Raw genomic sequence first — 22,839 nt, 5'->3', positions numbered from 1 at the left:
TAAGATTAAAATAAAATCAGTCTTATGTTCCTTGTTATACCTATATTACATGAGGTGAAAAAATAGACTATGCAAATAACAAAGTTTAGGGCACTTCTGAAAACAGAAAGACATTATATACTGGTTAATCAGGGATAGTATTTTAGTGCCATGTTTAAAATAAAAAAAAATTAGACATCTTCTAAATCTGCTTGGATGTTCAACAGTAGAAAAGGGCTCAAGGTTCAAAGCAGTTACTGGCAATTCTATTGTCATCTAAGATAACAAAAATATTGGGTCATGAAGTTCAAGAGTCAGTCAGTGAAACAAAGTATAATTGTGGAGTCCTTGGTGCTCTCTGAGCCTGGCTGTTTTCTTGCAGACATTTCACTGCCCAACTAGGCAACATTTTCAGTGCTAGAAGGGAGAGGGCCTTGCTCTCTGTTTACATACAGTGGCTTGCCCTGCCAGTGTTGGTGGGGGTGTTGTTCTCTCCTTGGTAGTTCCTTGATTAGGCTGTTATTTACTGCTTGTTTGACTGAGTTGGTAGTTCCATGATTAGGGTATTGTATACTGCTTGATGGTTCATCTGGTGTTAATCCTGGTGTTAATCTTTGCTTATCTGAGTGTTGATTGCCGGCAAGGAGATGTTCTGGTCTTTTTGTTTCCTTTTTAGCTTTTTTTCTTGCCTCTTTTGAATGGTCTGTAAATGTTGTTTACCTCTATGTGCCTGTTGATGGCTGACTTGTATGAGTGCCAAGCCTCCAGGAATTCCCTAGTGTTTTGGGATTTTGGCTTGGCCCAGGATGTTCAGTTTCCCAGTTGAAAATATGGTTGAGTCTGCAATAACACAATAAATATAATTGTTTTGTTATTGCAGAGAAGGCACCTCTTTTGGAATCTGTAACACTACCTGCTCTTCCTGTTTTTGGTCCCAGAAAAGAATGCAAGTATTTGAGCTATTCTGACACACCCATTTACGTATGCAAACAACAGTGTAATTGCACTCTCCTCTTTTAACAAAGTTAACTTTTATTTGTATGGGGATTTTTTTTTATAATTCTGGAAAGACAAATGTACATATGCATTGAACGGCCAGGTTTCTTTTTAATCAAACACAAAATATATTAAGAAACCATTAAAAACATTACTTAACCAAATGTATTAAGGAAAAAAAATAGGTTCTTCTTCTTCTTCATTTTTAAATGTAGAGAAAATCCAAATCGTTGAATGGCAGGATGGACCACACAGCTTTAAAGCAATAGGAAATAGGTCGGTTTATGTTTATTTGTCCCAAGCTGAAATCAGAGTTAAAGGTCAAAAACAATGTTCCCACACCCCAGCTGAAGAACGCTACCTTCTTCTACTTACTTTTCAGCTTATACAATCAAGATTATAGTAAACCAATGCAAATTTGTTTATATCAACCTTCCCCAGCATTGTGGCATCCAGATATTCTGGGACTATAACTCTCAGAATTCCTGGAAACTTGTAGCCCCAGCACTTCTGGATGGCATTAATTTGGAGAAGGCTTCTCTAAAGGATCACGTCACCCAGTGATGCCAATGTTTTAACTAGCTACTCTTCATATCCCTTTAGTAACAGCCGGATCCGTACACTTTAGCATGTAATAGTGCATGCCATGACATTCTAAAGTCTGAAGTTCAGACTGCTGTCAATAACTCATGGATGGTTCTGCTGGGTAATTAGGAACCTAGCCACATCATATAAAAAAAGGGAAAAAAAGAAATCCAAGCATCCTTTTCTCCGGAATGCTTCTTTCCCAGTTGCAAAAATTATGATCATCTGATAAGGCAGAAGAAAAAAATTTCCTTGAGTCTTTTCAAGGAAACTGAAAATGAATACTATTTACAACTGGGTGAATTCACACAACATGCTACACTAAAATGAGGTTAGCTATTTGCACACCTAGTCAATACGGTTAGTTTATAGTTCTGTATGTTTATAAATCCAAGAAAATGGGTTAATTTGTTAAAGTGAGGTACATAGTGTATGAATACAATGACTATGATAATAATTTTAACTTTGGATGAAGGTACAGAATCACATATGAAGAAGAAAAAATAGTCTGGTGGGCAATAACTGAATAACCACAATAGAATGCAAATTATCTCCTTCATAAATATACTCATATCTGGCTTAAAAGGTAGCAAGATAATTTTCTATATACATCAAAATTTACACTTATACATTCATAAGCCTTATGTCTCCTATTTATTCTGCTCAAACCTGGAATTACCTATAGAAGTTTTCAGTGGTTCTTAAGCAACATCTTCCATGATCCTTCAGTTCTCTGCCCTTTATACAATTAAGTACCTGAGAAAATTTAACACAACATTGTTGAACTGATGATGATAGCATTTATTAAAGACAAATTCCATATCCAATATGGAAAATTCTCAATTGAATCTGGTTAAAAATCAAGAAAAGCAATTATAAATATCACCATTAGATGGAACAAAGGCATTTGACAATCTATGTTGGCCATTTCTATTTTCCACTTTAGAATACAAATTTTGAATATCAAATTACTAGACTGATTCGAAATTTGTATCAAAATAGTAGAGTTACTGATAAATTAATGACTTGCTCAGTGCTTTTATAAAAAGAGGTACTAAACAAGGATGCCTATTCTGGTTCAGAATGCGGCTATGCAAGCAGTTTTAGGGGCCCCAAGGATGGCGCATGCAACACCTTTGCTGCGCAAGCTGCATTGAGTGCCAGTTTGATTCCAGCTCCAATTCAAGGTGTTGGTTATTACCTTTAAAGCCCTACATGGCATGGGTCCAGGTTACCTGAGGGAGCATCTCACCCCCATTACATCCACCTGTCTCAACTGGTCAGGCAGAAAGGGCATGTTACGGACCCCACCCATGAGAGATTGTCAATTGGCAGGGTCTAGGAAGCGGACCTTCTCTGCCATGGCCCCCGCCCTGTGGAATACATTGCCCCTGGAGGTGAGGGAAGCCCCTGCTCTCCTGGTCTTCCAAAAGGGAATGAAGACCTGGCTCTGCCATCTTGCTTGAGGCAGGAGGAGGGGTAATCGATCGTGGGGGTGGTTAACGCCTTGAAGGGGCCCCGTGGAATTATATGTATTTAAATTAAGATCTTTGGATTGGCCATCTTGGATTTTATATTTAAAAATTTTATGAAGAATTTTGCTTTTATTGTATTTTAATCTGTAGTTATTTTAATTTGAATGTAAACTGCCCAGAGTTGCTCTTAGTGAGATGGGCGGTGACAAAATATAAATAAATAAATAAAATACGTTCTCCCCACCATGATTTGCTATCTCATTAGAAACCTTAGTAAAGAAAAAAAGAGAATGTTGGATAAAATACATGCTATGATTTGTAACATTTATAAAGTTTTTCCTCATTCAATTGACTTATACTCTGCGTTTCCTTCAGGATTCAAAGTGATGTACATAGCACTTCCTCTTCCAGTTTTCCCCAAAACTACTACCCCGTGTGGTACAGATAATAGATTATGTAGACTTGAACCTGGATCTCCCCAGTCCTAGTTCAGCATCTTAACTACTGCACATCACCGGCCAGATACAGCGATGAACTCTGAAGTGCAGCTGGACATTGTCATAACTGCTGGAAATGAGAGGTGACAAAAATACCCATCCATAGAATGACTCTGCCTCCTGACGCTCCATTTCCTGTAGATCGATGGCTATACAATATATTGAGAATCAGACCTCACTATGCCTCTGAACACCAACTAGTAGAATGGTGCTAGTGGGGTACCTGCTTAATAATAATAATAATAATAATAATAATAATAATAATTTATTAAATTGATATGCTGCCCACCTCCCAGTGACTCTGGGCACTTTCCTTCCTTCTGGCTTGCTGGTATAAAGTCAGAATGCAGGCACTGGGTTTGATCCAGCATAATTCTGTGTGTTCTTAAGTAAATTCTACATACGCGTATAAGAATACAAGAAGATTAGGAGTTTGTTTTTACAAAGCAGCCCAAAGGATGGAAGTCAGAGGTCGACACTGTCCATTACCTGCTGAGATTTCAGCCTTCCCAAATCTGAGAACCTCTAGATATCCTTTACTACAAATCCCAACAACGTGACCATGAGCTTGGGAATTCAGAGAGCTGTAGTCCAACACAACAGGGATACTGGTTGGGAAAGGCTGTGCTAGCGCAGTGGCTCTGAGCCAGCTATTGGTACTAGGCAGCACGGGCTCACCAATAACGGCTCCCTCCTTCTGGTCTCTTCCCCTACCCGAAGGAGGAAAAAGAATGTAAAAGCAGCAGCAGCCGCTTCGGTTCGTTCGTCTGATGGAAACGGGGACCAAACTAGGGTCCAGAGAGAAGGGGAAGGTTGCTCTTCAGAGAAGCGCGCAGGCGAACGCGAATGATAGGTAGCCACTGCAGCTTCCATTTGCTCACCCGCTCGCTCCAGGCACTGCAGAGGATACGCCGCACGGCTTGGTGCCGCGCTTTGGGGCAGCAAAAGTAGTCTCTCCCCGTACTTCCATTCCCCCGGTGTGAACAATCTCCGCTGCCCAGAGAGCGCGCGCGCAAACACGTGGCATTAAAGGCAGCCACAAGGAACAGCCGGTGCCTCCCTGCGGCCCGCTCTCTTGCTCTCCGGGCGAAGGGGATTAAACCGGGGGCGCGCGGAAGGAGGCGGACAGTGCAGCGTCAAGGGCATGAAAGGGGCCCTGCCATCGATGGATGGATGTCGCATAAAACTGTTTTGGATGGAGGTCTAAACCCCATTCAAAGGATCACTTATTTCACTGTTCTGTGCCTCGCCTATTCAGAAGTTCTGCACAAGTCTCGTCGTAAGCCCGTCCTCGTCCCGAAAGTTCCTTTTTCGGACGTCACCATTTAGCCCCGCCCCTGAACTGTCGGGCGGGTCTTAGCACAACGCCAGGGGGAAAAGAGGTGTTGCCAATGGAGGCAGGGGGCGTGTCCTTAACGCCGCGTTGAGGGCGCCAGTTGGGAGGCAGTCGCGGCCGGTGGTGGTAGAAGGTGGGAGGGCGCGCGCGCGGACGTCTGGTTGGTCGATCGGCCAACGGTCCGTAAGGCGAGCTCGGCGGCGGCGGCGAAACAGGGTGGCGCGCGCGCGGAGGGGCGCCCATGGTGTGGCCTCATGTCTAAGACGCTGCGGAGGAAGCGCCACTGGCTCAGCAAGGTGCAGGAGTGCTCCGTGTCCTGGGGGGGCGGCTCCGGCCCAGACCCCGACCTCCTGCGGGGCGGCGCCGAACGCGGAGAGTTCCCTTACCTCGGGGCCCGCCTGCTGACGGTGGCCGAGTCCGGCGGCGGAGCTGGCTCCGTTTTGCTTTCAGGGAAGCCTCCTGCCCCTGGGGATGTACTGTTGGAGGTAAACGGCACCCCGGTGAGCGGCCTCACTCACCGCGACACCCTAGCCGTCATCCGCCACTTCAGGGAGCCGGTGCGCTTCAAGACCGTACGACCAGGTCAGTGCGTCCGAGCGAATGGTCGTCGAGCGGGGAGGGGTGATTCTTTTTCTCTCCTACCCCTTTTCCTTCTCTTGCGAAAGGGGTGGGAGCCGGCCCCGAAGTCACCGCCCCCGGCTCCACCCAGCACACCTGCTTCTCTTCTAAAGCGCCCCCCCCCCATGGTGGGTCTTTCTGGATCTTAACGTTCATGCTTTCTAGCCCTCGTTCTCTTTCTTTTTTTTTCCTTGATCCCTGCTACTTCTCTCTTCTCCGCCCAGAGCACTCCTATCCACCCTGAGCAACACCCAGTGTCCTCCTCCCCTTGCTATTTTCTAACAGGGTAACGTTTTCTACTCATCACTCCTTCTGTTTCCACTGCTTCTCTTACCTCCGTATTAAAGGACGTAGCTTTTGTAAATTCGGTTTATCTCTAGAGACTAAGCTATCATATCTTCGTGTCGTATCTTTTACCCATTAGGGCATTCATCACCCTACCTATGCCACCCTTCTTCCTCACTTCCAGCAACCCTTCCACCCAATTTTTCTTGGTTGCCTGTCTCATCTATATTCCTTGTCCTCTTTACAGCTCTCTCCCACCTCTTGTTTTCTACTAAGGCAAGTCTGACCCTGCCACTGTCACCCCTCCTCATACATCTGCTAAATCCCTTCCCTGAATAGACCTGGCCCTTCCTGTTTACTCCAGTATCTATCTTCCGCTCCAGTGCTGGTGTCATTACTGAGATGTTTCCACTTACAAGACCTGCTTTAAGTGAAGAGTGGTTGCTAGGCTTTGTGGTAGCAAAGGACCTTAGTAGCTTTTTATGTGGTTTGTTCCTGTAAGGTCTGCCTATACAGTGTTAGATGTGATAACCATCCTGGTGGTTTCAGAGTGGCTGCCTTTTTCCCCTCTTTATTGGATTAATTATCCAGTGTACAATAATGGCTTTTAGTATAGTTAATCAGAAATATTTGACCATTAAAGCTTTCTGCTATAAACAAATAGTTAATGTTTGAGATGCTACAGCTGTGTTTTCTGAATATATGCAGTTAGATTTTTCTTTATCTAGAGTTTATAAGGGAAGAACAACTACTTTTGGGGGGTAATGCGTGGTTTTTGGGTTTTTTTAGTTTCTTTTTCTGTGTATTCTCAGTGCTAGGTAGAAGGAGGAGGGGAACAGTTGTAACTGTACTTCATGCTTGAGCAAACAGGTTCTTGCATGCTGCATCTGTGGTGTAGACCCTGCAGCTCTTTTCAGTAAAATAGATTAATATTACATGGCTCCTAGCCTTATTTCTGATTTCTTGTGTTGTTGAGCTGATTTTTAATCTATGAGGTAATAACTTGTGATTAACCTTCTGTTTCAGCCTTCCCTGTGGCTTTCATAATATGGTAATTTCTTAGCAAATCTGGTTGTTTGTATAGGTTATAAAAGCGAAGTTTTGAGAACACCAGGGTTTACTAAAAGTTAATGTTATCCATGGGGACAATTAGTGATTGAACATTATTAAAAGCTGTTACTTAGGTTACTTATTCACTTGTTATAGGGATCCACTGTTTCTTTGTATAAAATTTACGTATCTGCATGCAGAAATATAAATATTAGAGGATCAATCAAACAGTGATTCTTAATTTTATGGTCAATTGGAAAATGATCTATCATATTGTTAATGGGATGTATTTTGATGTATTTGTTTTAAACTTCAGGCAAAATCAGTCTTAAGTTTTAGGACAACCTTTTATCTTGGATTATCTGTGTTGTTCGCTGTGTAATTTTGTCTTAACATTCCTTCTTGCTCCATAGGAAACAATACTTAACTAAAATCAAATTGAGCCAAACAATTAGTCTATAAACATTTTTTTCAAAATATGATATATTGACCTGAAACAAATACTAAACGAATGTTTTCACTGAGCAGCTTTTAAATGAACATTATTCTGTGCTATAAAATTATTCTGCATTATAAAATAATCTGGTGGGGGGTTTTTTGGTATTGTTCACATTTACTGTATAGGTAGCAAACCTGTTTATGCATGGTAATTCTTCTTGTGTAATTAGAAGAAACTTAGAATATCTAAAATAAGAAACCTGGGTTGAATACATAAAGTATGGTATGACTCTGTATCTGTAGGGCAGCAAGCTAAATTCTCTGTTTAATTTTGTATGTTTTATGCTGAATGTAAAATATTCAGTTTCTGCTTCTATTTCATCTGAGATATATAGAAAATTAGATTTTTATGTTATGATTTAATAATAGCTTGTAAAATTAAGCATTTTGCTTTTCTTGTGTTTGCAAGTCTTCAGATTGACATGACAAAATACAGTGGTACAGGTTAATCTTGAAGTAAGAAGGCTTGTGATTATTATTTTGAGGGTTACAGTAGTGTATGCATGATTATGCATACTGATAATGAGATTGAGGGTATATTTTTAGCTAAAAAGCTATGCAGAAAATGTTGTGAAACTAATAATAATTTTAATTTTCTTCCAACCAGTATGCCTTAGTCGTTGTTGTTGTTGTTGTTGTTGCAGTGTAACTGTTCAACACATTTAATGGTATAGTGCTCCTGTGTTTGAAAGTAGCATATAGTCACCATGACTGGTAGCTTTTGATTGCCTTGTCCTCATTGACAAGGCAATCATTGACATCTATGTTGTCTCCATTTAATTTGCAATATCACATTTGTGGAAATAAAATTCAGAATTTAATTATGTGGTTTGTGAATACATGCTTTATTTTTATAAGATATTTGACTGCTCAGGTTCAGTTGGATAGCATAATCACTCTTTGGTTCCACTATTCTTAGGAAGGGAGAAGCTTTTTCTCTGAACACTTTTTCCATACCTTCTGTAACTGTCTACACTTCTATAATGTTCCCACTTTTTTTTTTCTGTTTTCATAGAATAGTTGCTTTAACTCCCTGATAGCTTCAGTTGTCAGTTTTTGCATTTTTTCTAGCTCTAATATGGTTTTTTTGAACTACAGTACCAAAAACAAGTATGTATATGATGACACACGATACATTTGCATAATGACAATATATTGGCTATTTTATATTTAATTGAATTCCTAATAATTTCTAACATAAATCCTCCCAACTGTTACATTTTTTCTGTGGCATTATTTATTACATCTCTAAAATGTCTTTCTAAGTCAGCTTCCACTAGCTCTTTACATTTCAGAATTTTTTATCTCAATGTGTAGCATTTTACCTTTGCATATTGGGAGTTGCATTAGTTATTTTAATATCCACTCATCCCTGTATGGAGCTTTTGCAATTTCTTTTTGGTTTTACTACTATAAAGGAACTTGTTTGTGGATAGTCTAGGTATTTTGTGCTCTGTCAGCCCTTTGAGATAGGTCAGGTGGAGAAAGAGATACTGGGGGGATTCCAGGAACACTTCTTTACAGTATTGTTGTAGAGAATATTAATAGAATCTTAAAAGCCTTTCCAAACCACTCACTGCCCTCTTTTAAGAACAACAAGGTCAAGACAGGGCTGTTCTCGGTCTTTTTCTTACACTTTCTACTTTCCCAGGGCTTAGCAATCATTTCATCTCAAGGCCAAAACTAAATTCCTCTACATGAGGGGTCAGCAACCTATGGCCTTTAGGCCACATGTGGCCCACCACCAAAAATCATCCAGCCTGCAGTCCCAAAAAGAAATACATTCACCCACCTCCTTGGATGAGAGAGAGGTATATTCACCACCTCCTTGGGCAGCCATTTTGGCAATGGTTTTACCAGTCCCCCTCTGTTCTTGGTGACAGCAAGAACAAGCTGTGAGGTGGACAACTAGGGGCAAATGGTGGCAGCATGGCCACTGGCCCCTACGTAGAAGGTTGCCAACCCCTCTCTGCATGCTCTGAATGGGATTTTAATGGGACTTTGCTAGTAACGTGGTTTGTTGTGGGAATAGAGCGGTGCGTGTACTTCAGTTGCAGTTGCTCGGAAAGGGTTAAGTTGGGGAAGGAAAGTGTAAAGTGATTGCAATAGAAGAAAATATATGTAGCTCAGGGTTGAAGTATAAAGTAATTGAGTTGTAGTAATTGAGTTGTAGTTCTATAAGAAGTACGATTGCCTGAAATTATCACCCATCACATTACCCAGTTTGTGCAATAATCAAGGGGATCAGATAACAAGGAGCAGTAGAGTTGAAAATATACTAATGAGATCTCACTCTGAAGCTCTAGGTGATATCCCCTGATGAATTAATGTAAATATTAAGCAGCATAGAGACATAAATTCCTTAGGGATACCATAGATAAATGGCCTAGGTCTTAAACACAAGCCTTCTAGCATGAGCACACCATCACAGAAACGACTAAAACTATTGCAAAACATGAAGATCCGTCCTGTTAGGCAATTGAGGAGAATACCATGGTTGAAGGTATAGTTCAGAGATTTTTGCAATGAAATCTGCAGACCTCTAGTGACTCACCATAGCCCTCTCATGTTTACCACCAGTCAGCTGACCAGACTACAGCCTACTTACTGCTTCAGGCCCTCCTTTTCTGCATTCACTGCCACTTAGCTGATTTCTGAGCATCTGTATTTCTCAAACTCTCTCATGATTGCAGAGAGTTTGAGAAATACTGGTAGAGATTGTTGTTTATTCGTTTAGTCGCTTCCGACTCTTCGTGACTTCATGGACCAGCCCACGCCAGAGCTTCCTGTCGGTTGTCAACACCCCCAGCTCCCCCAGGGACGAGTCCATCACCTCTAGAATATCATCCATCCACCTTGTCCTTGGTCGGCCCCTCTTCCTTTGCCCTCCACTCTCCCTAGCATCAGCATCTTCTCCAGGGTGTCCTGTCTTCTCATTATGTGGCCAAAGTATTTCAGTTTTGCCTTTAATATCATTCCCTCAAGTGAGCAGTCTGGCTTTATTTCCTGGAGGATGGACTGGTTTGATCTTCTTGCAGTCCAAGGCACTCTCAGAATTTTCCTCCAACACCACAGTTCCAAAGCATCGATCTTCCTTCTCTCAGCCTTCCTTATGGTCCAGCTCTCGCAGCCATATGTTACTACGGGGAACACCATTGCTTTAACTATGCAGACCTTTGTTGTTAGTGTGATGTCTCTGCTCTTAACTATTTTATTGAGATTTGTCATTGCTCTTCTCCCAAGGATTAAGCGTCTTCTGATTTCCTGATTGCAGTCAGCGTCTGCAGTAATCTTTGCACCTAGAAATACAAAGTCTTTCACTGCTTCTGCATTTTCTCCCTTTATTTGCCAGTTATCAATCAAGCTGGTTGCCATAATCTTGGTTTTTTTGAGGTTTAGCTGCAAGCCAGCTTTTGCACTTTCTTCTTTCACCTTCATCATAAGACTCCTCAGTTCCTCTTCTCTTTCAGCCATCAAAGTGGTATCATCTGCATATCTGAGATTGTTAATGTTTCTTCCAGCGATTTTAACTCCAGCCTTGGATTCCTCAAGCCCAGCATGTCGCATGATGTGTTCTGCGTACAAGTTGAATAGGTAGGGTGAGAGTATACAGCCCTGCCGTACTCCTTTCCCAATCTTAAACCAGTCTGTTGTTCCGTGGTCTGTTCTTACGGTTGCTACTTGGTGGTTATACAGATTCTTCAGGAGGCATACAAGATGACTTGGTATCCCCATATCACTAAGGACTTGCCACTATTTGTTATGGTCCACACAGTCAAAGGCTTTAGAATAGTCAATGAAACAGAAATAGATGTTTTTCTGAAACTCCCTGGCTTTTTCCATTATCCAGCGGATATTGGCAGTTTGGTCCCTAGTTCCTCTGCCTTTTCTAAACCCAGCTTGTGCATCTGGCAATTCTCGCTCCATGAGTTGCTGAAGTCTACCTTGCAGGATCTTGAGCATTACCTTACTGGCATGTGAAATGAGTGCCACTGTTCGATAGTTTGAACATTCTTTAGTGTTTCCCTTTTTTGGTATGGGGATATAAGTTGATTTTTTCCAATCTGATGGCCATTCTTGTGTTTTCCAAATTTGCTGGCATATAGCATGCATTACCTTGACAGCATCATCTTGCAAGATTTTGAACAGTTCAGCTGGGATGCCGTCGTCTCCTGCTACCTTGTTATTAGCAATGCTTCTTAAGTCCCATTCAACCTCACTCTTCAGGATGTCTGGCTCTAGATCACTGACCACACCGTCAAAGCTATCCCCGATATTGTTATCCTTCCTATACAGGTCTTCTGTATATTCTTGCCACCTTTTCTTGATCTCTTCTTCTTCTGTTAGGTCCTTGCCATCTTTGTTTTTGATCATACCCATTTTGGCCTGGAATTTACCTCCGATGTTTCTAATTTTCTGGAAGGGGCCTCTTGTCCTTCCTATTCTATTGTCTTCTTCCACTTCCACGCATTGCTTGTTTAAAATAATTCCTTATCTCTTCTGGCTAACCTCTGGAATTTTGCATTTAATTGGGCATATCTCCCCCTATCACTGTTGCCTTTTGCTTTCCTTCTTTCTTGGGCTACTTCTAGTGTCTCAGCAGACAGCCATTTTGCCTTCTTGGTTTTCTCTTTCTTTGGGATGTATTTTGTTGCCGCCTCCTGAACAACGTTGCAAACTTCTGTCCATAGTTCTTCTGGGACCCTATCTACTAAGTCCATTCCCTTCAATCGATTCTCCACCTCCACTGCATATTCCTTAGGAATATTAGTGAGCTCATATCTAGCTGATCTGTGGGTCTTCCCTAATCTCTTTAGTCTGATCCTAAATTGTGCAAGAAGTAGTTCATGATCTGAACTACAGTCAGCTCCAGGTCTTGTTTTTACTGACTGTATAGATGTCTGCCACCTTTGGCTGCAAAGGATGTAGTCAATCTGCTTTCGGTGTTGTCCATCTGGTGAAGTCCACATATAAAGCCATCTCTTAGAAGATTGTTGGAAGAGAGTGTTTGTTACGCAGAGTGAGTTGTCTTGGCAAAATTCTATCAGCCTATGTCCTGCTTCGTTTTGTTCTCCCAGGCCATGCTTACCTGTAATTCCAGGTGTCATCTGACTGCCCACCTTAGCATTCCAGTCCCCCGTGATGAAAATAACATCTGTTTTAGTCGTGTTGTCCAGTAGGTGCTGCTGATCCTCATAGAACTGCTCTACTTCAGCTTCTTCAGCATCTGTGGTTGGGGCATATATTTGGATCACTGTGATGTTAGATGGCTTGCCCTGAATTCAAATTGAGATCATTCTATCCTTTTTTGGAGTGTATCCAAGCACTGCTTTAGCCAGTTGACTATTAATTATGAAGGCTACTCCATTTCTTCTGTGGTCCTCTTGGCCACAGTAGTAGATCTGGTGGTCACCTGATGTGAAGTGCCCCATTCCAGTCCATTTCAGTTCACTGACACCCAAAATGTCTATCTTTAATCTTGACATCTCACCAATAACCACATCCAATTTGCCCTGACTCATAGATCTTACATTCCAGGTTCCAATGGTGTGTTGATCCTTAGAACATCGGATTCACCGTTCACCACTAGCACCATCGGCCTCTAGCCGTCCTTTCGGCTTTGAGCTAGCTGCGTCATCACGTCTGGGGCTAGTTGAACTCATCCTCTGTTCCTCCCCAGTAGCATTTTGACCATCTTCTGATGGTATACCGACATATCTCTGGTTGTACTGATCCATTTAGTTTTCACGGCAAGAATACTGGGGTGGGTTGCCATTACCTTCCCCAGGGATCGCATTTAGTCTGACCTCTCTGTCATGACCTTCCCGTCTTGTGTGGCCCTTCACGGTTTAGCTCATGGCATCATTGAGGTGCTCAAGCTCCAGCACCATGGCAAGGTAACGATCCTTTGCTGAAGACTGGTAGAGATAGCCATCATGAAATGAAAGAGATCTAGTAGTTGTATTCTCCCAACTTCTTTCTAGTATGTTCATGATGATCAAATCCGTCCCAGTTCTGTATCCCAATCAAAAGCCCAGTTGAAATGGTTCCAGATGATAAGTATATTCCATATGCATCTGAGATTGTGAGAATGTCGTCTTTGTTTCTTAGCTAGACATTGTATGTTTAAAACTGTCCAGTAACTTTCTAGCTGTTTGTGGTCAAGCAAGGACTTTTCAGAATAGTCCTATAACTGTCTCCCTTAAGCTGGAGAGGACATACCTGTTCCTCAGAGAGGCATTAATGTGGCCGGTCTTCTCTTGCCCAATTTGATTAGACAGGAAGGGCAAAGATCAAGTAACCAAGCAACTGTTCTCACCTCTGTTCGCTTCTCAAGATCTACAAATTGAATAAAACCCCAAATAACAAGATAATTCATTATCAAAGTTACATCATGATACCTACCGCAACACTGGAACCATATATCTTAATTAATGAAAAATTATACAAAACTGCTTAACCAGAATGCTTGATTTCCCTGTGTCTGCCATCAAAGTAGAAGAGGCATCATGCAATATGGAAAATAAATGAAGCTTATTCTAGGCCTCTGTGACGTTCCCTGTGACTTCTTTATGGCCTTAATCTCTGTTCAGTCTGATATATCTCATAATTTTTTCGATTTTTGCTCAGGTTCTCATATCCTTTCTGCTTCATCACTGTTAGTTCCCCATTAAACAAGGCTTACTGAGTTCTGCAAGAGAGGGGAGGTCATTTTATTGGCCTCAGATCCAGAAGCTAGTCTCTGGGACATAAACTTGTTAGAAAACCTGCAATTTCACATTTTAGTTCTCTAAGAATATTTAGATGGGTGCTAACTGAACTGTGTGTTTATTTTTTTACTATGTTAATAAGACCTAGATAGAACTCAATTTCTTGTCAAGACTAGTTCGTTTAGATAGAAACGAAATTGAAAATGTCAGTGCAAGCCTGGGGATCTTTCCTACATTTTCTGCGGTGAAGACAACTGCAACTAATTCATTCCAATTCTTTGCAGTTCCTTTATTCTGTTTATAACCTGCCTTAACATTTTTCTCATCCAGGAATCTAGCTACCCTCAAGCTGCATTTCTGCTTCTTTAACTAGTTGAACATAAATTGAGTATATGGCTAATAACAATTTTGAATCATTTTTGTCTGCTTGCATTTCTTTTGTTTAATATTAGTAATACCCATTGCTTACATGAAATGGAGTAAATAGTAGTTAGGAAATAATCTTTGTGCCTGGTTATAACTAGTACAAATGTCTTCTATGATTCATAAGAACATCTTGAATTTCTGTCAACTATATTTTTCTAATAAAAACTCATCTTGCCTTAATGATGCTAATTTGTATATATGGGAGATATCAAATAATTGGATTAATTATTTAGCCTCCTCAAAAGTATGTATTTCAAATGTCAAGTTATTGCTAAGCTGTGCTACTTGTAATCATACATGCTAATGATTTACAGTTATAAATTTGAAAATAATTACAGCTGCTTTAGGACAGGGCAATATGAATATTAAGCAGAGAATTTTGATGAATGTAAATTATTACATGATACAACTCAATTTTGAAAAAAATGTATCTCCTGCCTGCTTTTAATTTATATCTAGCATCCAGATCTGTTCTTACACACTAAAATGCATCCACTTGCTTTTGAAATAAGAGAAAACTAGTTTCAACTTTACACTTTTCTGCTGCAAAAGTTGCTTTGTTTTGGAACATACAGGTTTGACTATCTATTATGTATATATAGTTTCCTGCGTAAACTGCATGGGTGCATAGGGGAATATTAAGCTGTAGATGTTACTCTTAACCAAAATGTATTTTGTATTTTCTTGTAGTTAATTGGCTGTCACTGCTTATTTCTATCACATTAAAAAAAAACAAAAGCTCACTTGATCGAACATAGAACTAGAAGACTTTTATATTTTGAACCTAAATTATGATGTTCTACTTCCTGAATAGCTTCCTGGCTTCTCTTTATGTACTATAGGTAGTCTTTGGTTAATGACTGCCCTGTTTAGCGACCGTTTGAACTTAAAACGATGCTGAAAAAGTAGCTTTACAATTGGTTCTTGAACTTATGACCATTACAGCATCCCTGTGCCCATGTGAACGCAATTTGGGCACTTCGCAACCGGTATGCATTTACAAAGGTTGCAATGTCCCACAGTCATGTGATTACCATTTGCAAGCTTGACAGCTGGCTTCTGAGAAGCAAAGACAATGCAACCGCTGGCAATAAGCTGCAAGTCACAGTCATGTGATGTTGTGCTTAACGACTGGGTGATTCACTTACCGACCACAATGGAACTGACATAAGTCCAGTGCGGTCATGGGATGTTTCACTTAGAGTACACATATATGTAGTTGGGTGCCTAGGTGCCAATGCCTATTCTGCCAGTGCAGCATAAAACATTAAAATGCATTTCTTAAATAACTTACTGGATTGCTAATGTGAAATGGTCGTGAACTGGATCTGGAGCAGTTTTCTCCAATCTAGTGCCTCTATGTATAATGGAACTACATTTCCCATAATTCTCATTGAGTAGCTGGTTAGGGAAATTTGGTCTAGACTAAATTAATTAAAAAGAAGAAAAAAAAAAACTTAAATTATGGTTGGGATTGAATGAGAGAGACCTAAGATAGCAGTAACTAGAAATGTTTCAGCAAATAATACAGATAGTCCTTGAGCTACGACCATTCGTTCAGGGACCATTCAAAATTATGGTGGTGCTAAATGAATAGTACTTATACCCAGTCCCTGAAGTTAATGGCCTCTGCAGCACCCCCACAATCATGTGATCAAAATTTGGGAGCTTGGCAGCCCATCTGCACTTATGACTGCATGGGCGCTTCAATTCCCCACACCCACCTATGTCCCCCCATCTCTGCCCTTTTGGCCCCTTGTACTCTGAGGCACCTGCCACCTTACACTCCACCACCCCAGCTGACTTTTGCCATCATCTTGCTCCCGCTGTTGATGAGGGATGCCTGGCCTGGTCCTTTGTGAGTTAGCCACGTGTGGCAGTTTCCTGGAGAGATCTGGAGAAGAAGGCCTCATGCCCAGCAGCTGCCTTGCAAAAGGCCAGGCTGGGCATGCCTTGTCAGCAGTGGGAGCAAGAAGACGGCGAAGGTCAACTGGGGTGGCGAAGTGGAGGTTGGCAGGGACTTCAGAATGCAGGGTGGTGAGGGCTGGAGCTGGGCTGGGGCTTCTCACTGAAGTGCTGAGCCAGGCTGGGGCAGCTGTAACTTTGCGCCACATTGCACAGCAAGAAACCCCTGAGCCGCAGCATGGCAAGCGGTCCCAGAGCAAGGCAGAGTGCAAGGCAGCCAAAAGGGCAGAGATGGGGGGGAATAGTTGGGTGAGGGGAGTTGAAGGGGAGGCAGTCCCTTACTATGGAAGAATTGAGGCTTGGAACTGGGAGGGACCAAGCCAGGAATGGCTTGGATTTGGGTGGGTCCTTGGCTAACGAACAGGGGATTTAGTTACCAACAGCAATGGGGAGTGCCAGGATTGCCATCACTAAGCGATGCGGTCATGTGATCTGGAGCTTTATGACTGCATCACTTAGTGACCTAAATTCCAGTCCCAATTGCTGTTGTAACTCAAGGACTATCTGTAATGGCGTGTTTGGCCAGTTCAAAAGTCACTATGAAAACTTCAGTTTTCCAGAACCATTTATCATACCAGATAAACGTAGCTTAGGGGGAAAAATGTGTGTGGAGGGCGGAAGAAAAGAAAAATGCTTAGCTGTATTTATATTTCATCTTAAGGCTAACAAAATGTAAATTCTTTGGTTTCAAAACAGCCAAAGTCATCCCCCTATCTTGTCCAATGAAGAATTCTGGACTCAGAAGCTTGCATGCCATTTTGTGTCTTTTGAATCAACAATAAAAATTTTGTCATTTTTTTTTCTATATGCAAAGTTTATCTTCTTACCTTTGCTTTTCTTGACTTTCAAACAATATTTGCTCTGAAAGTTGAATGCTAGTCATTTTGAGAAATGTATTGTTTTAAGTTATTCCTAGAAGAAAGTAAGTTTTTGCTTCTTTGGCTCATACTTTAATATAATTATTACCATCATTCATTGTTCTGAATTTTCATGTAATTATTTTTCCTTCCAGTAACCTGCCAACAAATAATTTAGTTGAGTTCTATCTATTTCTATGGAACCCTATCCAGTTTCACCTCAACATATTTTGTATCTTAGGAATATGCTTTAAAAACCCTTTAGTTGACAGCATTATTGTAAATAGAAAATGTTATATTATTTACTAAATACTGTCTGTGTTATGCTATTGCAGAAGGGTAGTTGTCTTTTCATTTTCGTTTGGAATTGATTAAATACTTCTGATTCCCTTAGAAATAAATAATTTTTTTGTATGTGTCATACAATGTAAGTGTTCCAGTAATGATCTGAGCTGCTGTGGAGTTTTGATAAATCTATTTATCAAATAGTTTTGATTAAATTTAGTTTTGATAAATCTATTTTATAATGAATTATCTGCCATGGAATCCTTGTGTATTAAATAAATGGAAAAAGATTATAAGGGTACTTCTAAGACATAGTTATTTTTCATGGTAGTCTGGTCAATTTCTTATAATTGTTATTAGCTTATAGCAAAAAGGTAAAGGTTCCTGTTTAGTTGTGTCTAATGACACACTAGGGGGCAGTGCTCATCACCATTTCCATGGCCGAAGAGCCAGCTCACTCCGCCGCATGGCACTCAGGTCTTGAACCGCCAAACTTGCAACCTTCAGGTCGACAAGCCTAGCATCTTAACCACTGAGCCACCATGCCCCCTGTTATTAGCCTATATTAATATGTGTTTCTGCCATTTATATACTACCATATGTAAATGATAGAAACAATGTATACTAAATGGTTTTCTTTGTTTTAACATTATTTAGACAGCACAAGCATATATAACAGTCTGAGTGTCACTAGGTTAGGAACATGGACAGTTGCTGTGGAATTTGTATGATTGTGTATAAAATTAGAACTTGTGTGGTAATTTATTTATTAAATTTTACCACCACTCATCTCCCCCCAAAGAGAGGGGACTCTGGGCAGTTTACAACAATTTATTTGTACTGATTTATGTCTGAGCAATGAGAACAATTGTATAAAATAATCTTGTGGTTCTTTCTGGTACCAGTCTTAATGGCCAACTGGGGAAGTTCTATAGCAAAAGGTAGACTTAAAACATTTTAATTATCTAATTATACTTGATTTGGATTTAGTTTTAACTAGTTTAGTTTTAAGGGCTGGTGTATTGCAAGAATATGGATTTTATTTTTTCTTGCTAAAAAATGTTCTTTGTGCTAAATGTACATTTATGCATTGTAAATGTACATTATGTGTAGCTACAAGTAATGGGAATGTTAGGCAGAGCTTCTATATGCACCAGTCTCTTAGCCTTGTGTATGTATAGGCAAACATTTGCATAGGGCTTTTGTTAGTGACTTTGTTTCTGTTTAGAAATGTATACTATTTGCAAAACAGCTTGTATGAACTGGAGTTTGTGTTAGTGGGGTACACTACTGAAACATAGTATGCTTCCCTCCTCAGATGTACAAATCATATGTTTCTAGTATTTACCTGTTTGGTCTAGTGGTTAAGGCAATGGGCTAGAAACCAGGAGACTGTGTTCTAGTTCCGCCTTAGGCCTGAAAGCCGGCTGGGCGGCCTTGGGCCAGTCACTCTCTCTCAGCCCAGCTCACCTCACAGGGTTGTTGTTGTGAGGAAAATAGGAGGAGGAAAATAGGAATGTTTTCCCCCTTGAGTTATTTATAAAAAAATAATAAAGGCTGGATAGAAAATAAAATAAAAGTAAATTTACACATTTGCATGACTCCATCTGCAGTCCTTTGCCTTTAGTTTCTGGCTCAACTGTGGTGCAGAAGTAACTGCTCTGAGACTTTTTTTTTGGGGGGGGGGGAATGTTGGAACTGTGCAGCCCTTGGGAATGGATTATTTCCCTATTGGAAGGAACTCTTGCTTCCCTTTCTGAGCTTCAGCTGCTCTTGGAAGGGAATACTGACCTGATACATCTGTAGCCCAGGATCAGTAAACATGTGAAGTGACAATTTTTTGTCAGGGTACAAACCAGTATAGTAACAGTCTTCTTGGCTTTTTTGTTGTTTCCTTTTGTTGTTGTAAGATCTGCAGAAGTTTGGTTGAAGCCATGGTTTTTATTTCTTGTTTTTCAGTGTATTTGAGTCAGCAGTAGAGATGACTACATTCATTTTCAAACTGCTTTTAAACAATTGGAGAGTTGGGCAGTGTGGAAATGCTCTTAGAGTAATATTTCATACTGCAATATATAATAATAGATCATCTTTTGCATCATTGCTTTTATAAGTGTTTTGTTATATGTAGGAACTTTGTAAAGATGTAGGTAATTTTAAGCGTCGTATGCCTCTTCTGCTCACTCTTGTTTTCATCATGAGTTTGCAGTTGTGCAGAGACTTCATGATTTTAAAATATAAATGGTTAACTTTGTTCTACAGTAGGTTTACTCCATTGTATAAATTGAATTGAAATATAAATATGTAGCAGTAAAGCAACAAAGCTTGCAAAGTAATGGTTAAAATGGATGTGGAGTTATGATTAAGATGCAGTCAGCAACTGAATGCTGCTGTAAATTTTTCTTACCTGGATATTTTTTATAAGAAATTATTTATATTCAATTATACATTCAATCAAGTTCTTTAATATATTTTTACTAGTGACCTGTGACCAATATTTTTTTCTGACAACTTTCAGCAGAAGCAACAATTTTTCAGCTAACTTTGCCAAAACTATCTTTTTTACTTTCTTTTCTTTTACCGTTTTTCCCCTCAGCCAGTCTTTTCATACAAGATTAAAGTTAAGTCCTGATTGACATTGCTTTCTTTGGCATATCCATATAGTGTAGTGGAAAAACTAATTGTGTCTTTTGCATTTTGTGAACTTATGCATATCTTTATAACTGAATGGTGTGAGACCTTCATGTGGGTCCTACTGATAATTTCTTTATTTTGATTTGTATGGCTGCAGAGGGTTAAAAACATTAAAAAATTCAGTGGTGATGTGAAAGGTCCCCTGTGCAAGCACCGAGTCATGTCTGACCCTTTGGGGGGATGCTGCTTTCGCGACGTTTTCTTGGCAGACTATAGCGGGGTGGTTTGCCATTGCCTTCCCCAGTCGTCACCTTCCCCAGCAAGCTGGGTACTCATTTTACCAACCTCAGAAAGATGCAAGGCTGAGTTGACCTGAGCTGGCTACCCGAGAATCCAGCTTCCACTAGGATCAAACTCTGGTCACAGGGAGAGTTTTCGGCTGCAATACTGCCACCTACCACTCTGTGCCACATGAGTCTCTTAAAAAAAATACAATAGAAATCATTGAAACACATCATGCCAGAGGCAACTCACATCCAAAGCATTGAAGACAGGCTGACCCAACATCATGGCCCAGTCTTTGGGGAACAACTGGGTTTTCCAGGCCTTTCTAAAAGCTGGTAGGGTTGGGGCCATCTGAATTGGCAGGGAATGTTATTCCATAAGGCAGGCACAGCGACAGCCGCCTTCTGGGTCCTATAAGATGACACTGGTTAATTGATGGGACTCAGAACATGCCAAGCCTGTCATGTCTTGTCAGATGAGCAGAGATAATATAATGGAACTCTGAGTGAACAAGTAACACTAAATGTTTAGAACTTGTTTTATTTCATTTTAAAAAGGCATCCAATATATTATGCGCCAATAACAAAAGTTATTTACCCCTTACATTGTGTAGGAATTTTGGTCATTCCTCTGTTAGGTTTTTCAGCTCAGTAATATTTGATGTTGTTGGTTTTTTCAAGGTGAACTGCATTTTTGAAGTCCCACCACAGTGTTTCTATAAGATTTAGATATGGCCATTCAAAAACATTGCCTTTGTTCTTCTTCATTGATTCTTTTGTAGATTTGTTCGCATTTTGAGATCATTTTCTTATTTCATGGCCCACTTGTGCTTCAGCTACCAAGCAAATGGCATGGTATTTTCTTGAAGAATTTTCTGATTCAAAACAGAATTCATGCTTTCTTCAATGATCACAAATTAAATGCAGCAAACTTTACGACATCCATGCTTGACAATTGGTATGAGCACCTTATTGTGGAATACACTTAATGATTTTCACCAGACATAACAACTTCCAGATAATCTGAAAATTTACACTTTCCACTCATCTGTCTATAAAACATTCCTACAGATTTTTGGAGAATACTTTTTTTTTTTTTTTTTTTGCAAACTTGAGATGCATATCAATGTTCTTTTTAGTGACCAGTGATTTCTGCCTTGCTTCTTGTCCCATGATTCCTATTCTTATCCATTGCTTTTCTGATTGTGATATCATGTACACTAACTTTAGCCAACGCAAGAAAGATCTGCAAAATTCTGGATGTTGTTCTGTCATTATGATTTCCTGGATGAATTTATGCTGTCCTCCTGGAGTGATTTTGACAGGATGGCCACTCTGGGAAAGATTCACTGCTGTCCCATATCTTCTCTTGTTTCGAAACTGTATCTCTGAGCGTGGAATAATGGAACCCCAGAGCTTTATAAATAATTTTGTAATCTTTTTCAAACTGATAGCTTCAATGATTTTTTTTCCCCCAGACGTTTTCAGAAATTTCTTTTGAACAGAACATGATATGCCTCTGGAACCTGTGTGGGGAGAATTTTGCTGTGATAAGTTAGTGAGATTTATATAAGGTAGGGCTGTTTAAAGAAATAATTAAGTGCTCACACAGCTGGTTCTGGTTATCCCTTTAATTAAATTGATTGAACTGAAGGTTGGGAATTATTCTTTCACACTTGCACATTGCATGAAGTAAATGAAAGAAACATGATACTTTGATATTATTCATTTATTTACCCATATTCCTCTCTATATATCAGTAGATTGCACGTGTTATTGTTCACTGGCAAATATATACCAAAATTCACAATATCTGAAACGGGTGAATACTTTTTCACATAACTGTATGAGTAGCTTGAATAAAGAAAGGGTATGTTAATATTCCAGCACCCACAGTAGGCTTAGTGATACTTAATTCATACAATTTTATGATTTAGAAAATAGTTTCCTTTAACATAAGACAAATGTTTTTGGTTATCCAAATAATGTGTTTTGCAGTTCATGTCTACATATGATGCTTGCAATTCTACACTGTTCCTGGGAATTAAGACTTGGGGCTGCAAACCCTAAGGACTGTATTCATATTTTATTTAACCATAGCTTACTAAATTAATTCAGTTGGCTGAATTTGACCAATAGCTAGGCCACAAAGTAATCAATCACATTTTAGTAAATCTAGCCATGGTAAGCTTTGGATCATCCTGAATAGCATAACTGAGAGGACCTGCTGTTTCTGTACCAGACTTGTTAATTAGCTAGCAGGCTAATGTTTGCCTATATAGATAGAAATTAGGTAGGCATACATTTATAAAAATACTTTGGGATTTTCTATGACATTTTATAGAACTAGAAAATTGTCTTC

The 22,839-nt window shown here is 40.1% G+C and overlaps 1 protein-coding gene across 2 annotated transcripts in view; it reads left to right on the top strand.

Annotated features, from left to right (window-relative positions):
- Positions 1 to 5,003: 5,003 nt before the first annotated feature.
- MAGI3 (membrane associated guanylate kinase, WW and PDZ domain containing 3) overlaps positions 5,004 to 22,839 on the top strand; it is a 145,838-nt gene continuing 128,002 nt past the window's right edge. For both annotated transcript variants that reach the window (XM_063297417.1, XM_063297418.1), the window contains exon 1: positions 5,004 to 5,450. In XM_063297417.1, the coding sequence (XP_063153487.1) occupies positions 5,123 to 5,450 (328 nt within the window). In that variant the 5' untranslated portion in view covers positions 5,004 to 5,122. The remainder of the gene's footprint in view (positions 5,451 to 22,839) is intronic.

The sequence above is a fragment of the Candoia aspera genome, chromosome 3 (genome assembly GCF_035149785.1).
Source record: "Candoia aspera isolate rCanAsp1 chromosome 3, rCanAsp1.hap2, whole genome shotgun sequence".
Classification (NCBI taxonomy): Eukaryota; Metazoa; Chordata; class Lepidosauria; order Squamata; family Boidae; genus Candoia; species Candoia aspera.
This window is presented reverse-complemented; position numbering and strand designations above follow the sequence as displayed.